At 39.7% G+C, this 20,567-nt stretch overlaps 1 protein-coding gene across 1 annotated transcript in view; it reads left to right on the top strand.

Moving 5' to 3' along the window:
• The window catches only part of LOC122917164, a 51,368-nt gene that overhangs the window by 3,849 nt on the left and 26,952 nt on the right, over positions 1 to 20,567 (top strand). Inside the window, exons 2-3 of the mRNA XM_044264725.1 lie at positions 1,653 to 1,898; positions 6,870 to 7,094. Of these exons, the coding sequence (XP_044120660.1) occupies positions 1,653 to 1,898; positions 6,870 to 7,094 (471 nt within the window). The remainder of the gene's footprint in view (positions 1 to 1,652; positions 1,899 to 6,869; positions 7,095 to 20,567) is intronic.

Below are 20,567 nucleotides of genomic sequence, written 5' to 3'. Positions count from 1 at the left end.
CCTTATGTTAATATATGCCTATTTTTGCAGTTCCCTCAGTACACAATTATATTTCATTTAATTATCAAAATGATCTTGTAGTTAGGTCAGTTATCCGTCTTGTTTTCTGCGTGACAAAAGGTCACTTTAGCAGCCAGGCCTCCTTTGAAGTGCAGAGTTGGAGTTCTGTCCTACAAATCTATAAAGTCAATATTAAGCTAACCAAGAGGGGTCAAGCCTGAAAGTTCAGGCTTGTACCCACCCCCGTCCCCATCTCAGGTGCTTGGGAGCCCTCAAACACTTGTCTCTCATATCTTTCCCACCTTTTGCAACTTGCACCCTTTCTTTCCTATGTCCTATGTCCCTCTCTCTATTCCCGCTTATTTCTCCTTCCTATAAGGAGGCCTGTCTCCTCCCTAATCCTTTTCTGACTATGCCCGTCCCATTACCTCGGGAAAAATTTCCCTCCCCTTCTGTGCAACCCCGATGGCCTATATACTGTAACTGATTAAGCATAAGCCCTTGAAAACAGCTCCAGAAACCTCTTCAGAACATTTCATTTACCTCCCCGACCCCAGCTTTCTTTCCAAATGTGCTTGCTCTAAAATACAGGCTTTCCAGATAAGCAGAAAATTTGTTTGTTTTTGTTTTGTTCTGTTTTGTTTTTGCTTTAATCACAAGTGTACAGACATTAGTCCTTAATGTTTCTTTGGAGAACAAATTCGTAAAATAATGATAAACTCTTTTTTTTTTTTTTTTTTAGATTTTATTTATTTATTTGACAGAGAGAGATCACAAGTAGGCAGAGAGGCAGGCACAGAGAGAGGGAGAGGAGGAAGCAGGCTCCCTGCTGAGTAGAGAGACCGATGTGGGGCTCGATCCCAGGACCCTGAGATCATGACCTGAGCCGAAGGCAGAGGCTTTAACCCACTGAGCCACCCAGGCGCCCCAAATAATGATAAACTCTTAAATACCCCAGAAGTCTATTCAGTTCATAATGTAGTTCAAAACAAAATACGTATCACATTCCATATAACTGACTTATAGAAGCACTTATGAAACAAACCTGTCTGTAATTCGTCAGTAAAATGAGTTGAAGTTCTGTAATAGAAACATGCTCGGGGTGTCATGCCAGGGGCCGGTCAGCTTTCCTACTTTACTGAATTATCCGTGTGTGTGCTTGGATGGTGCTGAGAGGAAACCACGGGAGATTTGGGGAGGGAGAATATTACATGACAGTGAGCTTGAGGGACAAGAGTCTGACTTTAGAATTCAGGTTCTGCCTCGGCCTTTTGCTAGATGAGCACTCTTGGGTAGGTTGCTTATCTTAACTCCATTTCTCAGCTTGTCAGATGGAGAGCAAGATCCCTCTCTTGTAGGGTCATTGGGAGAATCGAGTGATTCCCTCCCTTTACTAGAACAGTTGCCTGGCTGGTTAGCTAATCCCTCTCTCTGGTCATAAGGAAATTTGTTTGGTTTCTATAAAGCTTCAGTTGAACTGACATCTGCCTCCCAAACTCCATCCCCTGCTGGATTGAAAAAAAAGTAAAATTGCCTGTGGTAGGGAAAATCCTTTGCCAATAGCCTTATTGTCATTTTAACAGGAAATCTGGTTACTTTCTCAAACTCATTAGTTGCAATGATGTCTTCCTTTCCCCCCCTTCTCTCTACAGGTGATTACTGGGGGTCACTATGATGTAGACTGTCGACTAGAAGATCCTGATGGTAACGTGTTATACAAAGAGATGAAGAAACAGTATGATAGCTTTACCTTCACAGCCTCCAAAAATGGGACATACAAATTTTGTTTCAGCAATGAATTTTCTACTTTCACACACAAAACCGTCTATTTTGATTTTCAAGTTGGAGAAGACCCACCTTTGTTTCCTAGTGAGAACCGAGTCAGTGCTCTTACCCAGGTAAATAAAACGTCAGCAATATAGCGGTGTGTTTAAAGAGGGGGAAGTATAAATTAATATGCCTTAACTTACTGACGAACACAGAAGTTTGAGGCTTTTACATCGTCTTTAAGATCTATAGAACTTTGGACATTTTTGGTGAAAACCACTGTTAAAGGATGTTATGAACTTTAAGGTGTAAAGAAAATAAACTTTGAAATAGGAGGATCACTTCAGTGGGAAAAGAAGGTTAGGAAGACTGGACAGTGCTCACACATTGTGACGGCGTGGAGGGATGTGATTTCATTAACGAAATAAAATGATGCCTTAATTGATGCATAAATACGCCACAGGCAGTGTTATACCAGTGTTTAGTGTCAATTCACGCTGCTATTTGAATAGTGTTTGCTGTAACTTAAAGTAAAATATTAAGTAAAGTAAAATATTAGTGGTAAATTTAAATAAAGTAAAATATTAGTGCTAAGTCATCTAACAGAAAATAGGTAAAGGGCGCCTGGGTGGCTCAGTTGTTTAAGCAGTCGACTCTCGATTTTGGCTCAGAGTCTCAAGGTCTTGGGATTGAGTCCTGAGTAAGGCTTTGCACTTGGCTCAGGGGTCTGCTTGAGGATATTCTGTCTCCCTCTGCCCCTTCCATCTCTAAAATAAATCAATCGATTTAAAAAAAAAAAAAAAGTTAAGGAAGATAAAGGTAGATTGGATTTTATTTTGAAGAAGACCTTAAGGAGAGAAAGATAAGGAAAGAAATAGAAAGTCAATGAACAGATGCTGCTCAGGTGATGAGAAGGGCTCTTTAATTTCCAGTTTAAATATAGTCTGAGCTTAGATTGTATCCAAAAGATACTCAGTTGGGTATCCGGAGGAATTGTTTACTTTCTACTTGTTAGGACCTTAAACTGGTATTTCATTCTACTTGTTAGGACCTTAAACTGGTATTTCATTCTTCCCAGGTTCTAGTTAGTCTGTTGGCCAAAGTCATAGAGGCAGTTTTGAATAATGTGTAAGAACCTTAATTCCTAAACCTACTGTAAGCATTAATGGGGATGTATTTACATGCTCGTGCTTTTAGAATTTTAGCATCCCGTAAGAATGGCACTTTGTTTTGTTTTTTAAAGATTATTTATTTATTTATTTGATAGAGAGAGAGAGCACAAGCTGGGGGAGAGGCCGGTAAGTAGGGAGCCTGATGCAGGGCTCGATCCCAGGACCCTGGGATCATGACCCAAGCCAAAGGCAGGTGCTTAACGACTGAGCCACCCAGGCATCCCAGCACTTTGCTTTGTAAAAAGATTTATCTTTGGGGCCCTTGTTTATAACTTAACCTTCATGAATTTTAATTTGTATAGGAAGGTAGCTTGCCCTCAAAGCCTGAATAGATAAATATAAGAAATACGTGGTAATAAAGCAGTTGGTATTTTTTTTAATAGTATAATGAGGAATTACTTTTTTTTTTTTAAAGATTTAATTTAGGGGTGCCTGGGTGGCTCATTGGGTTAAGCCTCTGCCTTTGGCTCAGGTCATGATCCCAGGGTCCTGGGATCGAGCACCGCATCGGGCTCTCTTCTCCTCAGAGAGCCTGCTTCTCCCTCTCTGCCTCCTTCTGCCTACTTGTGATTTCTCTCTCTCTGTCAAATAAACTTAAAAAAAAAAAAAAGATTTAATTTATTTATTTGACACAGAGAGAGAGAAATCACAAGCAGGCAGAGAAGAGAGGCAGGCAGAGGGAGATGGGGAAGCAGGCTTCCTATCGAGCGGAGAGCCCAATGTGGGGCTCGATCCCAGGACCCTGAGACCATGACCTGAGTGGAAGGCAGAGGCTTAACCCACTGAGCCACCCAGGCACCCCAACAATTGGTATTTTTTATCCATTTATTCATCTCACATTTTTAATTTTTTCTTGGTCTTAACTTTTCTCCTTTCAAAGAGCTAATAAGTCCCTCATACAGTAGTGATACTTACAAAGCAGCTGTTCACACCTTAAAGTGAAAAAAAATTAGCAGCTGGTAAATGCAGAAAAATTATAGAGTTGTTGTAAATTCTTGTTTTTCACCTGTTAGGAAGGCGATGGGTTTGGAGTAGACCGTGATTACGGGTCCCTGCTAAACCACGAGGTGAAAGGCTTGAGGGGAGGTTTACAGTGACTGGATCACACTGACACCACCTCAACCTAATGACCAATCCCGGATGGAGAAATAACTAGGCGTTGTGTGTCTTCTATGTGTCTTTGCATTGAGGACGTACATAGCGTTGTCTGGGAGGTGTTCCTATCCAGAACATTGTGTCTGAATCCCTTCAAGTCTGTTGCTTCAGTACCGGTTTACAGGAAAAACAGGATGGAGGAACACCATGAGGATACATGGTCAGCATAATCCAGGATGTTGGAATTGCTGCAGGACGGTGGGTGGACCCATTTCTTCCAAAAGACAGGAAGGGAAAGAAGCAGGAAGAGAACCTAAAGATTCAAGTAGACTTAAAAGACACACCAACCAAGTGACTGTGTCCAAGTTGTTTGGATTCCGATTTGGAAACAACTCTTTTGAGATACTTGGGGAAATTTGAACATTAACTTTCAATTGAAACATTTAAAAAACTGTTTTTGATTATTTTATGGGCAATAATGCCCCTGGGTTTACAGTTTTCAGGGTTGCCTTTCAGAAATGAGTATAAAGTGTTAGAGTATCACTGAAATGATAACACACAGGGGATTTGCCTTAAGTTAATTAGAGCGGGGAGGAAAATAGGTGAGGAATACTTGTTGGTGAAACAAGATTAGCCGTGGGTTCTTTACTGACATGAGGTTTCATTGGACTGTGCTCTTCTGAATGTGAACTTGAACGTGAATGTTTCTGCTTAGCATTTTCCTTTTTTCCGTACATTTTCTTTCTCAAAAACTATATGAATCCATACAGTTGGTCCCTTAATTTGTGTGATTTTCTTTCATCCAGCACTTCTTAACCCTCACTCCATGTCGGGCTTCAGGGAATCTTTAAACATTCTGAATTTGTGTGAGATCTTTACTTCTATGCATACTTCCAGGGTTAGCCCGCATACCACTCTGACAATGTTTGGAAAGTAGAGATCGTTGGAAGCACATCTGTAGCCCCCTACCACAAATGGGAAGGCATTCGTTTTAGCACATTTTTGCTAGTCTTTGATTCCTCGGGGCCTAAACAAGAATAGCAAAGATGTCGGGTATTCTAATAGACACCTGCAATTTGTGGACCGCATAATTTCTCACACTTGTTAGAACCGTTTTCATGGAATATTTTTATAAATGATTTCTTTCATACTTTGGTAGAACTTAATTAAATGTTTGAATTCTTTTCCAGTGTCTATATTCTTTAATTAAAATTAAGGCAGGAAAAAAATATTCCCAGAATCTCTGGAGAGATTCTGTGGATTTATTAGTAAAAAGAGGGAAGAAGCTGTAAAAGTTATAAACACGTTAGGAGACATGAGTCCAAATAACTTTGTAACGTAGAGGTATTATAGTGACTGAGTTAGCTTAACGATTTTGGGGTCCAAAAGGAGAGAGAGGAGCAGAAAGGAACATTGGAAGGTTGCTAAGATGAACTTCATTTAGTGGAGAATATTCCAGAATACAGGAAAGTAGTAATCTTCACCACCTTCCTCCCCGTGCTTCCCACACTCAGTGTTCCTCTGACCTCTGTCATAAAAATGTTTTTCCTTTGTATGGCTGTGCATAATATACGTTCCTTCAGTAGTGATGAGGGAAAAAACCCTCAGATTATTTTAAAAATTCTTAATATATGGTTTGTGATATAGAACAAGTATAATTTAATAATTTAACAATTAATAATATATAACATAATATAATAATTTAACGATTGTATAATTATATAATTGTATATATTATATAATATTAAATAATATGTACTAATTATAGATAGGAGATATATGTTATATAAAATAATATATAATTATATGATAAACATATATAAAAATAATAAAGTGTGTATTTCATCACTAAAATTAAGTTTTCAGCAGAAGAATACTAAACTCTGCCATATAAAAGAAAGTTTAGACATTCAACCCTTCTCGAAGCAGATCACGTGACGAACGTGTAGAAAGGTGAGGTGCCGTCAGGAGACGGCTTACAGACTATGACATGGTGAAGCTGGAACTTCTTCCCATCGAGAATGGTCCTATAGGTTCCGTGGACTGGCAGGAGGAAGGAGACATATTTAGCAGATGGGTAAATTAAAAAACGAAAGACTTTGATGCTCTGACTGATCACTCTCAGACTCAACTGCTTTTAAAATCATTAACTCTGACTGATTCAATCTATTTTTGTGTCATACTTGTTTTATTTTTGTGTACATTTGGGTTTTGTTTTGTTTTGTTTTGTTTTTTAAAGGATTTTTTTTAGATTTTATTTGTTTATTTGACAGACAGAGATTACAAGTAGACAGAGAGGCAGGCAGAGAGAGAGAGGAGGAAGCAGGCTTCCCGCTGAGCAGAGAGCCCGATGTGGGACTCGATCCCAGGACCCTGAGATCATGACCTGAGCCGAAGGCAGCAGCTTATTAACCCACTGAGCCACCCAGGCGCCCACATTTGGGTTTTGATTTGTCTTCTTCTTACTCATCAAATTTACTGACCTGCCATTCTCATCCTCCTAAGTCTTCCTCATGGAGGAACCTGAACTTGAAATTCTGTCACCACCAACCACAACTGCTAAGTGTTCCTGCCGCTCTTAGCTCAGCGTTCCGTCTAGCACCTGAGCGCTGCTACAGCTGTGACTTTCCCAGGTGGCGCAAGCCACCTCTTCCCTGAATCTCCGGCCTCCGGAGTTCCCCTCGAGGGGCATGGCCAGGAGGGTGGCATGGCCAGCACCACTGGCCTGCGCGAGTGAGCGAGCCAGAGCCACTTGAGTAGCAGCTAATCAGATGAGGAGTGGAGATGAGATTGAAAGATGAGTTACACATACTAACTGGAAATCTTTCTCTTTAGATGGAATCTGCCTGTGTCTCCATTCACGAAGCTCTAAAGTCTGTCATTGACTATCAGACTCACTTCCGTTTGAGAGAAGCTCAAGGCCGAAGCCGAGCAGAAGACCTAAATACCAGAGTGGCCTACTGGTCCGTAGGAGAAGCCCTCATTCTCCTGGTGGTCAGCATAGGGCAGGTGTTTCTCCTGAAAAGCTTTTTCTCCGATAAAAGAACCACCACAACTCGAGTTGGATCCTAACTACGGTTTGAGAGTTGACACACCATTGCCACCATAATATTGCTGTCCTCTAATTAATTGTAGGTACCGAAGAACTTAATATTGGCAACATTTTTAAACCTTCCTCATACACTTGTTGGGGGGGGATGTACCGTGCATATCCCCAAACTGTGGAAAGGACACCTTTTTTTATTTGTAAAGGTAGAAAAACTTTGGAACTTATTTTGGGCTCCCCTCGTTAAATAGTCAGCACCAGTGATCTTTTCTTGGTTATTTCTATCTATTCTTCGCACACTAAACTTTGGTATTTTGATTCCTTTTAGCCATTTAAAAGTACTTTTCTTATAGGTAGTGGATATTTTAAAAACCTTCAATTTAACGTCTTGTGTGTTGTGGAGGAAGAAAATTACCTTTTAATTGTTTATAGTAAAGTTTTGTTTTTCAGAAAACCAAATGTGATTAACTGTAGCCCAGGCCCTATTCTGCACTGTTTAATTTGGGGGTGAGGGGGCCACCATGGAAATGTTAGTTAATATTGATATAATTTTAAATTGATGCATCATGGTATAATTTATTTCTTGCTAGTTTGGGAAATGTCAGATTTTTGGTTTTTGTGTTTATTCTATGACTTAACAAGCAGATATGTTCTTTTTTTCATGAAGACATTCTTACCACAGGGAAAATAGTATGTTTCAATAGTGTAACAGTTTATACAGGCCTTAAAAATTCGACTGTTAAACAGGTAGAGTAATTACAGAAAAACAAAAGATTCTATAATGGGAGGCAAATGAAATGAGAAAAGTTTTAGCGAGTTATCGGCACATATTACATTTTCAGTGCTTTTACAGAGACAGAAGGTGGTCTGTTTCATTTTAACATTTTGATTGGCTGGTTTGGGCCCTAATGTGATTTCAATGTCTGAGTCATTCCTGGCTTAAATTAACAGTTGTAATATTTGTATTGTAAAAGTGCCATATATTTTATCCTGATGGGTGTGATGCACTGAGAAGTCAGTTTCTTTGTTTTTGTTTTTGTTTTTTCTTTCTTTCTTGGTTTGGTTTGGTTTTTGGTTTTTGGTTTTTGGTTTTTGTCTTGCACATGTAATTTGTACAATCTCTGGTTAGCCACCCCAAGATGATTTAAAACTTTAGAATGCTGTGTGTTTCTTATTTGATAATCTTCATCAGTTGTACTGCATTTAATGAATATTAAACAGTGCATATTCTGTACACTATAGGGTTTAGACTGTGTTTGTATTTTATAATTTGTGTAGACTGAGCTGATCGAAATAAGATTTGTTCAGGTATTCCAGAAGAGAATACAAGACAAATGCGAAACTATAGGTGTTTAAAGCTTTTCTGCTGTTTTAAAAAAAAAAAAAAAAAAATGCAGCTGCTTTTTTCCCTGCCTCCCTCCCCCACCCAAGACTGTGGAGTGCTGAACAAGGCTGTCCTATTGTAGAGACTCTGATAAGTGACACAAAGCTAGCATACTGATTGAATAGCAGTTCGAGTCACTTATCATTGCTGACTAGAAATTAATTTCTAATGCTAAGCTGTCTTTAACCGTCTTCGAAAAGCATATATGCTTCTGCATGTAAGAGCAAAATGAATTCACAGTTGTCATGCTTGCTAACTTCAGATGCCCACTGTGTAGCAAGGGATGAACCCGTTTTCAACCCTTGAATTCTAAAAATTTCTAAGACCAAATAGCAACTCTTTAAACTGTGTATCAGCAACGGAAGTCTAAGATTTTGCAGATTTACCTGTTTGGGGTCTCGGCAGTAGATTTGTCCTGCAGCTTTGTAAGTGTCCCTCTAGATAGATTTGCACATTTTCAGCACTAGCTTTAATGTGACTGATGAGCATGGGCGTATGTCCAGTGTCTTCTCTCTCATTGCCTGTCTGCTCTGTCGCCTTCAGACACTTAACACCATAACGAAGCAGAGCTGGGTACCATCAGTGCCCAGAGTTAGCAAAAGTAATGCAGTCATTTGATCTGTGCCTATCAAAACCTCACATACTGCACTACTACCATAAATAACTTCTGATGACACTCTTGAGACCCGTTAAAATTTCTGAAAACGCCCTTGTCACCTGCTGTAGAAGAGAGTACAGGCTTGGTCTCATCTGTATGTAACTGGTTCAAGTTTGATGGCTGTCGGTACTGAACCGGGTGTGTATAGATAAATTAGAAAATACATCTCTATCCAGACATAAATGTCAAGACCTTTTTTCTTTCTTCCTCCTACTATATAATTTGTAGCTCATCTTTTTCCTTTAATCCTTTCATAACTTGTTGGAACAGTTTGAGTTTCCCAAATATTTATGTTTAGACAGATGGCTCAGAATATATATTTAACATCACTAGCTGTATATATTTTTAAAGTAAAATAAATAATGGAAAAGGACTTGATACACAAGTTTATTACTAAAATTCCAGCTGTGTTAAGATATTACTTTGCTAATAATCTAAACATTCTTTTTTCTATTAAAGAAACAAATGGTTTGTGGTTCACAGCTTTCAACCTGACTGATACGATAATCGACTTTGAAAATACAGTGAACTGAAAAGCAGTTTTATCTTTGAAAGATTTCATTTAAATCTCTGTACATCCATTTTTGCTTCAGTTTGTAAATGTGTAACATTTGTAGTTAAATAAGACAAAGCAGACCCTATGACTATTGTTTTAAAAAATTAAACAAGTTAATATATAAATAATTCAAAGGGGGTTTTCATTTACTTTTGAAAAGAAAAATTTCTCTAAACAGATGTTGGTTCTCCGGGATTGCACCAATCAATTCTTGTAGAATAAAAAACAAAACAAAACAAAAACAAAAACCTTTCAACAAACTGACTTCACTTGTTTCTGTCAGGATTTGTCTTTTTAAAGCTCCTTACAAACTTGCAGCTTGGGCTATAGTTTGTAGCGAGAGTGATTTTTTTTTTTTTAAATTAGGCTCCATACCCAGTGTGGAGGCCAGCTCAGGGCTCGATCTCACAACCTTTAGATCATAACCTGAGCTGAAATCAAGAAACACATGCTCAACTGACTGAGCCACCGAGGCACCCAAGAGAGTGATTTTTATTCGGTATTTCATTTAAACATCTCAGGGGCTGGCCAAGAAAGAAAGATAAAGAAGAATACCACCTCTAAACTACCTCCTTTTTAGCCTTTGTGTATTTCTTACTGAAAGTTTGGGTGAAAAGGAATTAAGCCCTCAGTTCCCTAAAAAGCTCTTCATTTGTTTTAAGTAAATTAACTGCAGTTGTTCAAGACCAAGTTTCCTCAAGTTTTTTTCTTCCCCTTCATAATGCAGTCATAGGAGATGTTCTGGTTCCTGGGCAAAATTCAACAGAAGTAGCAGAGAAGGAACAGTAAACCTAGATTAATATTTATTGAATGCATACCCTGTGTCAGGTGCTATGCTAAGTATTTTACTTGTAGCGACACATTTCATCTTGGCGATAATCCCGTGAACTAAGGATATTCTTCCCATTTCACAGATGAGGAGATGGAGGCAACAATAGGTTAAGGAGCCTTCCTGTATCTCAGTCCTGAGCATCAGTGGTGTGACCCATGGCAGTCCGGCTCCAGAGCCCTCTCCAGCCACTCTGGCACTGCCTTCCACACCCCAGCTAGGGGTAGATCTCAGAAGGTTTCTGTGGCTTAATTTCAGTATAGCTCAACAGCAGGTCAGGGCTTTTTGGCTTTGGAGTCACAGCCAAGTTCAAATCATGGTTGTGTGACTTCACACAAAGGATTTTATGAACTCCATGTATTTCTGTTTCTTCATCTATTGCTAAGGTAATTTCTACTATAATGGAAGGTGTTTGTGAAACACTTAGCATCAGTGCCTATCACATAGAAGTACTTAATAAATAGCTGTATTTTTCTCATTGGTCCAGTTCTAGTCTCTTGATCTTTAGTTTCTAAAGTTCTCACTATAGCCTCTGTTCTGTGGCTCTTAAATGATACGTAACACAAGTGTGAAAGTGTTTATCTACCATGTACTTCATAGTCTGCTAGAAGTTTCAAAAGTGAGTCAGACAGTCAGATGACCAGGAGCTTAACTTAGTTGAAGGAGACAGGATAGCTCTATGGGCAACTAATTTACATAAGTAGTGAACCGACTTGGAGTCTTCAGACGTTCTAGGATGCTCAAAGTGAAAGAGAACATAACGGATCTAAAGACTTACTGCCCAAGGAATTTAACTCTGTCTTCCCACAGGGGAAGCCCATGGTTGTCTAACTAGGCCGGTGATTACATGGATTAATCTCTAATTCAGGGATATGGACTATTAGCCAGTCTCCATTGCTACATATTGAAAACACATGTTAACTTTGTTAGTAATAAACGTGATGTTTGATCTAACTTCTCTGTCATGGTTGCTTCCAGATTTGGGGAGGAAATACAAGGATGTTATCCTTAAAGCACCAAATGCGCTGTTTTTCAGTCCATATCTCTCCATTTTATCCATAATATATCAGAAGTGATCATATTACTTGCTGGAATCAGGATTTACCAGAAATACCACTGGTCTGGTACAATCTCTTAGTGCGGGTAACTACTAGTGATTACTACTTTAATAAAGAAAAGGCAGCACAAGAATTTGAGAATCAGTGGTTCAAAGAGTAAAATCCACTCAATCCACCATCCACTTGGGTGTATTTCGGTTACTTTTATCGATACGTGCATATATATATATATATATTTTAAAGAGTTGGTATTATATTGCCTGAATAAGATTTTCAACTGAAAATTGTAAAATCTGACATAATACAGAAGTCATTAAATATGTATAATTTGAAGAGAAATAATTTAAAGCATACATTCATATAACCAGTGCTAAGGTTAAATGCAGCATTGCCAGCACTGTAGTCAGCTTCTGTGTGTCCTGAACTGACTACATCCTTGACCTTCCCCACTAGGCATAACTAATGTTCTGATGGTAATGAAAATTGTTTTCTTATTTTTCTTTTTATTCTTACCAGTTTTGTGTAGTAGTTCTTTTCAAGCAACTTTTCTTTTTCTAAGATTTTATGTACTTATTTGACAAAGAGATAGAGAGAGTACAAGTAGGCAGAGAGGCAGACAGAAGGAGAGGGAGAAGCAGACTCCTCGCTGAGCAGAGAGCCCAATGCAGGGCTCGACCCCAGGACCCTGAGATTATGACCTGAGCTGAAGGCAGACACCTAACGACTGAGCTGCCTGGGTGCCCGGTGTAGGATCTCTTGAGAATAATACATCCAAGAGTAGAACTGTTTGCATATGGTGTATGTGTATCTTCATCTCTACTAGATCATATCTCACTTTTCCAAAGCGATTGTAACAATCAGTGCTTTGACCAGCAGCAGGAGGAGGTTCTACGTTTGGTATTGTCAGACTTGAAGACTTTCAAACATCTCCTGGACGTGTGTGTAAAGGCAACATCTAAGAATTTGAGAAATAATAGGGCAAAGACTACAATCCATCCGTAATCCCACTAACCATTTTAATGTATATTGGTTACTTTTTTAGATACATGTATATGTTTTTAAAGAAACTGGTATTCTATATGGTGTTGCCTAATTTGCATTTCCACGGGGTTCATTTGTTTTCTTCTCACAGCTTTGCTTACCTTTTGGATTTCCTCTTCTGTCAAGTCCCAGTTGAAATCATTTGCCCATTTTTAAAAAAGGGATTGTTTTGACTTTTTTTGGTGCACAGGATCCCCTTTTAAATTCAGGAGTCTAAACCTTTGGTTATAACTGTTTCAAATATTTTCTAACAGTCTGTTTATCTTTCTGCACCTAATGGAATATATCAGCTTTTGTTTTTTTATTGTTGTTGGTTTTCTGTCTTGTTGAAGACATACTTCTCCATCCTGGAGTCACGAATATCTTCTTTTGTACCATTTTCTAAACTAAGTATAATTTTGTTTTTTACTTGAGTCAAGTTTTGCATACAGGCTAAGATACATAACCTTATTCTCATTTTTTTCTTAATTCCTTGCTCATCTTTCTCTCTTTTGATTTGCCGTACCAATTCTGTCATCAATAAATGCCTGTATTTACCGGAGTCTATTTCTGGGCTCTTTGTTCTGTTCCATTGGTCAGTCTGTCCGCACATCAGTAACATATTGCCTTAATTACTAAAGACTTTAAAATTCTTGATATCTGGTACAACAAGTCTTTATCCTTTTTTTCTTCGAGATTTTGGCTGTCATCTTCCTTGGCATTTTTGTACAAAGTTTGGAATTAGCCCAGGTTTCAACTAAACAAACTAATCTGTCACTTTTCTGTATTACTTGTCACCAATATTAACTCAGATTTTCAACTTCCTAGTCTAATACATATTTTAAAATAGAATTCCAGGGGCGCCTGGGTAGCTAAGTGTGTTAAAGCCTCTGCCTTAGGCTCAGGTTATGATCCCAGGGTTCTGGGATCGAGCCCTGCATCGGGCTCTCTGCTCAGCAGGGACCCTGCTTCCTCCTCTCTCTGCCGGCTTGTGATCTCTGTCTGTCAAATAAATAAATAAAATCTTAAAAACAAAACAAAACTAGGGTTCCTTTCAAATGATACTTTAGCTATATGTTCATTTTCTTTGCTCTGTGACCAGTGACCCCAAACTTACCTGTCCCCAGTAGCATACTTCTGTTATTCTCCTAGTGTCTCTGCACACAGCTTAGCTGGGTTCTGTGTTCAGGGGTTCACAAGAATGCCACAGGGAGTCACCTTGCCTGCATTCTCAGCTGGAGCTTGGGGTCCTCTTCCACACGCATCAGGTTGCTAACAAAATTCAGTTCCCTGCAGCCCTCCGCCACTAGAGGTTGCCTCTCCATACAAGTGGATCAGTACTTGACAGCGTGCCACTTCCTGGCCGGCTAGAGAGACACTGCTTTGAGCCTCTTTCAGAAAAGGCCAGCCAGGATTCACCTGATGAGGTCACAACCACCCAGAAGGCACTCCCTTTTGACTCAGAGCCAACAAAATAGGGACATTAATGGCATCTCCAAAATCTTTTCACCTTCGCCCAATCTGTTGATAAGAAGAAAGTTGGTAGGTTCTGCCCTCACAAGGGTATGACTATGGGAATGGGGAGGGAGCGCAGAGACTGTCTTGAATTCTGCCTATCACAGACTCCATTCTGCACGTCTGGTTATCTGTTTTTTAATTACTCATTAATTTCAAAGAATTTTCTGATTTCATTTTTATTTGTATATATTTGGAACTAGAGGTCTCAATTTCCGGACATAGCAAGCTAAGTGATAAATGCATTGTTTAATAACAATAACATTAACATTGTTTAATAATGATATACATTCTCTGCATGATCAGAATTCTCTGACATTTGTTGACCATTGCCTTATGACTCCATGTACCTCCCTCTCAGTTTATATGTTGTCATATATTTTGTATCTCTTTAAATGTAAGTCATTACTGTTGTTTTGTATAGTCAGTATTCATTTAAAAGGTTTACCCATATATTTGCTCTCTGTTTCTTGCTGGGTCTTTGAGCTACCATCTGGAACAATTTAGTGTAGTTTGGCTCATGGCAGATTCATTTGAATTTTTTTTTTTAAATGTCTTTATTTTTCCTACCCCCCACCCCGCCTTTCTTTTAAGATTTTATCTATTTGAGAGTGAGAGAGAAAGCACGAGGGTGAGGGGCAGAGAGAGAAGCAGACTCCCCACTGAGCAGGGACCCCCCCCCCAATATGGGACTCTGTCCCAGGACTCTGGGATCATGACCTGAGCTGAAGGCAGACACTGAACTGACTGAGCCACTCAGGCGCCCCTTTTTCCTTCACTCTTAAAGGGAATTTTTTTTCTGGGCCTGGAATTCTCTTGGGGGTGAAGATCTTGAAGCTATCTTCCCATTGCCTCTGGCTTCAGTATCATAGCTATGAAGAAGTTAACTATTAGTCTCTTGCTCCATTGAAACTAACGGGATCTTTTTCCTCTGGCTGCTTTTAAGGTTTTTTCTTTGTGTTTACTTTTCTACAGTTTTAGAAACTGTGAAGATTTCATTGTATTTTTCCACTTGGATTTTGTTTTGCATCTTGCTATGTGGATTGATACATCAGTTCTGGGAAGTTCTCAACTACAATCTTCTAAATATCGCTTCTGCCCACTATTTTCTCTCCTTGACTTTTGGGGCTCCAAGTAAACACATGTTAGATGTTCTTTGGTGTGTTTCCTATATCCTCATTTTTCTAGATGTTCTACATTTATTTTCTCTGTATCCTACATGGTTTCTTTTGCTGTGACTATAAATCACGAACTTACTTTTCAGCTATATTTAATTGGCCATTAGTCTCATTAAGTTTTGTAAATTGTTTTTATATTTTTTAATTCTGTGTCTGGGTTTTGGTTTTGGTTAGGTTCTTTTTCTTATCTGCTCTGTGACATTTTATGGTCTCCAGTTCCTGCTGCATTTTAAAGCGAGGATTTTATTTACATTCTCCTTTGTGTCTGATAATTCCAATATCTAAAGCCCTCTGTGGTTCTGTTTCTGCTATCTCTAGTTCATGCCACGGGTCTTCAGTGCTGTCTTGGCATTGTCTTTAATTATTTGCTTGGAAACCCTGGCGGGGGAAAGAAAAAAGGAAAAGAAATAATTTGAGACCTGGGGTGATTTCATCTTCCTTGAGAGGTTTTTGTTTCTCTCTGCCAAGTGCCTAAGGTCATTAGCAGTCTGGAACCTGAGGCTTTAGAGTCTCTGTCCCCCTCCAGATGACCCACTACACTGCACTCTGTACCCGCACTCCAGGTTACAACCCTTGGGCTCCAGTCTTTGGGTGGAGACCAAACCCACCCATTCCCTTTCCACTCTAATTGTTGATGAAAATACACCTCTGCCTCTCCACTAATTCCTTTAGACAGGGGCAAAAGAGCTCTGGCACTGTTTCCTGAGCTCTAATCCTCTTCCTTAATTTGACCTGGTAAATCCTATCTTTTATGTCTTCAAGCAGATGCTTAACTGTTTCCTCATGTTTCATCTTCAGTAAGAACACTGGTCCAAATGACCTCTTTTCTCATTACCACCTCCAGAAATCCAAGATTACACCTGCTCTTAAATAAGACATGTAATCTCTGTTTGTTAATTCTCTACTGCACCCTTGGGTGACTCAAGGAAGGAGTTCCAGGTAACCCCCACCCCAGATGGTATGTACCCATTTATCAGTGAGTGACTCATTTCATTCATTCAACAACCATCTCTTCAGTGCCAAGTACGTTCTGTACTTTACCCCTAGAAATAGGGATTTGGGGATAGACAAAAACTTACTGTTTTGTTCCAGGAGACGGACAGGTCAGTTTTCACATGAAAGATTAGTTTAACATGGGCTAAACCCCTTGAAATGATTTACAAGATTTTACGTACATCTTTAATCTTCTAGAGAGTTTGTGGTTTTCATCACATTTTTGGAGGAGTCTATGACTCAAGTAGTTTTAAAGAATCACTGCTTTGTGCGATATTAGAGTAATTTTAGCTTTTTTTGTATTAATAAAAAGGTTTAGGGGTGCCTCTGTCTTCGGCTCAGGTCATGGTCCCAGGGTCCTGGGATTGAGTCCCACATCGGGCTCTCTGCTCAGCAGGGAGGCTGCTTCCTCCTCTCTCTCTGCCTGCCTCTCTGCCTACTTGTGATCTCTGTCAAATAAATAAATAAATCTTTAAAAAATAAATAAATAAAAAATAAAAAGGTTTAGAGTCTAAGCCCAATTTTTTATTTATTCTGCATTGCAAGAATTGGAGGGTTGGGTGTTGATTAGCTTAAGGATAAAACTCCCTACCATTCAGTAGATGCTTGATGAAATATCTACTGTGGGATAGGCATTGGGGGTCCAGGCATAAATATGATAGTTTCTCTGGACATAGACACTAAACAGAAAGTTAGAATATTTTACCTAAAAGTAGTAGTTCTCAAACATGAAGATGATGAATCAACTAGTCTACTTGTAAAATACTGACCTTTCTCAGATTCCTTCCCCTGACCCTGAGATTTTGATTCATTAATTCTGGAATGAGTCTCGGAATCCGCCCCCTCCTTGCAGAATCCTGCAAGGATTCTGATGAAGTGTTGTTATACCACATTCTGAGAAGCATGGTAAACTCTTTTGTAATACTACATGACTGCTCCTCTGTATTCTACATTCAGGCGGTCTAATTTATTTTTTCCTCTGAACAGTGCTTTTTCCCCCATGGTACCAGCCAAGAAACCGAAACACAGAAAAGTTGAGTCAACTTGCCCACAGTCACACGGTTAGTGCTAGAACCAGGGTTCAAGGGCAGAAAGCTACAGGGGCAGGCTTGTGTCTCCCCTCTGTGTATGTAGGTAGGCTCCTAGCCATGCAAAGATACAGGAAGAGCTTATCCTGACCCTCATTGGCTCTCATTTCCAGGGTCTCCCTGTTAAATTTATGGTTAGTCCGCAGGTCTACTGCTCCCCTCAGGCAAAACCACAACTTCAGGCTGGTGCAGCTGGGGGCTTTTCCCATTCATTTCCTCCCAAGTTTGCAATTTTTATTGCCAACGCCATTAAGAATGGACTTTTTGCCAACCGCAAATCAAGTTAGCTCTCTCCAGCAGTGGAGATCCTGGCCCAGTGTGGCCCCAACCCAGGTGGGGAGTCTGGGGGGTTGGGGAGATCCAAAAAGCTTCTGGAAAGAATGCAATAGACTCCCACTACTCCTGCCCACAATTTGCAGAGTTTTGAAAAATGAATAAATGATTTTCAGTTTGTTGTTTGCCTTTGGTCAATTTCCAAAATCCTCAAAAGATTGCTTGGCAATTTTTTCCAGTTTACTTTTTTTTTGGCGTGGCGGGCAGTGGGGGCAGTGAGATTTGACATCTTTACTCTAGATAATTGCTAAAATCCCAGCTGTCCATTTTGTCAGGTCTGGGATTTGATTTTAGCCCACATACCGTCTAATAAATTATCTAATAAATTAGTAATTAGGTGCTGTTTAATCGGTGCTTTCAGAAAACACGACTCCTGGCACAGAAACAAAGGACGTGGTTACCCATGGCACAGCAACAAGTGTAACCATCAGCATATTTGCAGTGGTTCTTCTTGGTCACACATCCCATGAGGGTGACACTAAGAGGCTTAGGTGGGTGCTACACAAGCAGTGGGTTTGGGTCATGTCTGAAGAACATGGAACTTGAGGAACCCACCACTTTTAAAACAAGCAGTAAGCAAGCCTGTTCTTTGTCCTGGAGGGAGCTATCCCCTCATGTCTCAAGGTTGCTTACTATAAACACCAGCCTGGGAAATGGCTCAGTTAAGGAGCAGTCAGGGACTTGCGTTCTTGATGAATCCAGCAAGACACGCAGGAACATGAGAGGCAGAGGCACATAACTGTCTCTCCCAGCTCATTTTACTTAGTTTATTGGAATGAAGTTGTTAATAGTATCTTTCATCTTTTAAATTTCTTACAATTTGTAGTGTAGCAGTGCTTCCTTTTTACTTCTAGTATGATTTGTTCCTTCTGTCCCTTTTTTTTCCTTGAGTAGTTTTACCGTACTTACTAATTCTATTAGTCTTTTCCAAGAACCATCTTTTACTCTTGTTGATCCTCAGTTACTTTTTTCTATTTCTTTGCCTTCTGGTCTTATTTTCATTATTTACATTTTTTTTCTCTCTTTGAATTTAATTTCCTGTCCCCCCCCTCCACCCCCAGTTTCTTGTTATGGATGTTTAGAAAGTTGATTCTCTGGCTTTGTCTTTCTTTTTCTTTTTAATTGGCTTTGTTTTCTAATACATACTTTTAAGATTAGAAATTCCCCTCTAGGGGCACCTGGGTGGCTCAGTGGGTTGGGGCCTTTGCCTTCGGCTTGGGTCATGATCCCGGGGTCCTGGGATCTAGCCCCAAGTGGGGCTCTCTGCTCAGCAGGGAGCCTGCTTCCCCCTCTCTCTCTGCCTGCCTCTCTACTTGTGCGCACACTCTCTCTGTCAAATAAACAAACAAAATCTTTTTAAAAATTCCCCTCTAGTTATATTTTTAGTTATATCCCACAAGGTTTAATATATGGTGTTTTTAGTAATACCTAGACCAAAATCTGTATTTCAATTTTTTAATTTGTTTTGATTTTTCTTTGTTGAGATGTGCTCTGTGGCCAAAAATATGGTCTAGTTTTGTTACCGTCTGATTTTGTTAATGTCCCCTGTGTACTTGAATATGTATTCTATTTTTTTTTTTTTGAATATGTATTCTAAAATTGTATTGGGTGCCATAATCTATGAATGTCAATCAGGTCAAGTTCCTTAATCATATTCAAGTCATTTCCATCTTTACCTAGTTATGTGTGGGTATGCTGGGCCTACGTTAGATATCCAGGAAAATAGTGGAGTAAGCTAAAGCGGTCAGAGGTTCAAAATCTTGAAAACACAGCATTTAATGCCAAACATTTCAGGGGTGTGAAGCCACAAGAAAAACATTTTACATGTGGGGAGGAGGCATCTCTTCCCTGATTTAATTAGCACTCTTCTCCACTTTGCTCCTATCAGTCATTCATTCACCATGACCAATGACTGGATCTTGAGTTGCCTTACTTGTTCTTACCTCTTGTCTTTCTTTTGGACTAGACTTTCAAAATCTCCATGAGGACCGGAACCACGTGTGTCTTCTTGATGCTATATCCCTCCTGCCAGTTACAGAGATGATACCGGATATTTGTGGCATAAATGACTGGTGCATTTTTTTGAAATGTATACTTGATAATTTGAGGAGAAAACCATAAAATCATAGCCAATTTAACACATTTCTTAGTATATCACATGAATATTTACAAAGAACAATGCAAATTTGGATCGATTTAAAATACAAAATGGAACACTTCAAGTAAATTTGCCCTTGACCCTGGTGACTCAGGGTTGATTTATGCATACCACGTGGTGGTGAATGGGAAAATAAATGTTTCTCAAACTTGTCATTAGTGGTATTTCAGTGAAAAAACTGAAAGGCACTGATTTGAAGGGTTGTCAGGTGAAGTACAAGCAGAGGAAATTTTGGCAGGGAGTAGGGATTTCCTCAGTATTAAAAAATGGAGGTAGAGAGGATTGGTGAACTAGGTTGATAGGGTACGAGTAGGATTGGGGTCTTGAGATAGGGTAGAATTAGATACTTGGCTTTATAAAGCTTTTTATGATTTTTGATTGCATTTTTGTTCTCTGTTCATATTCAGCGGAATTCCATTCTGTTTCGTTTGGGCGGAAGAAACCCTAGAGAGGAAACCAACTTTTTCGCAGGGGTTGATGCGCCGCGCATCCCTGCCCAAGGATGTGGCCGAGGACTGCACTAGTCAGTGAAGGGGCCCCAAAGGGAAGGAGAAGCCAGGGGGTGCAGCCTTGAGGACCGGGAGAGCGGCAGGACCTCGGGAAGTGTTTAGCGTTTGGGTAAGCCTGGGGATTCCTTCCTTCAGAGTTTAGGGACTCCTGTCCGGGATGCGCGAAGGCAGAGGCTGCAGTCCTCATCCCCAACACCCAGATCTGTAT

This window comes from Neovison vison, chromosome 1, assembly GCF_020171115.1.
Source record: "Neovison vison isolate M4711 chromosome 1, ASM_NN_V1, whole genome shotgun sequence".
NCBI lineage: Eukaryota > Metazoa > Chordata > Mammalia > Carnivora > Mustelidae > Neogale > Neogale vison.
The sequence above is the reverse complement of the archived record's forward strand: the minus strand, read 5'-3'. Positions and strand labels throughout refer to the sequence as shown.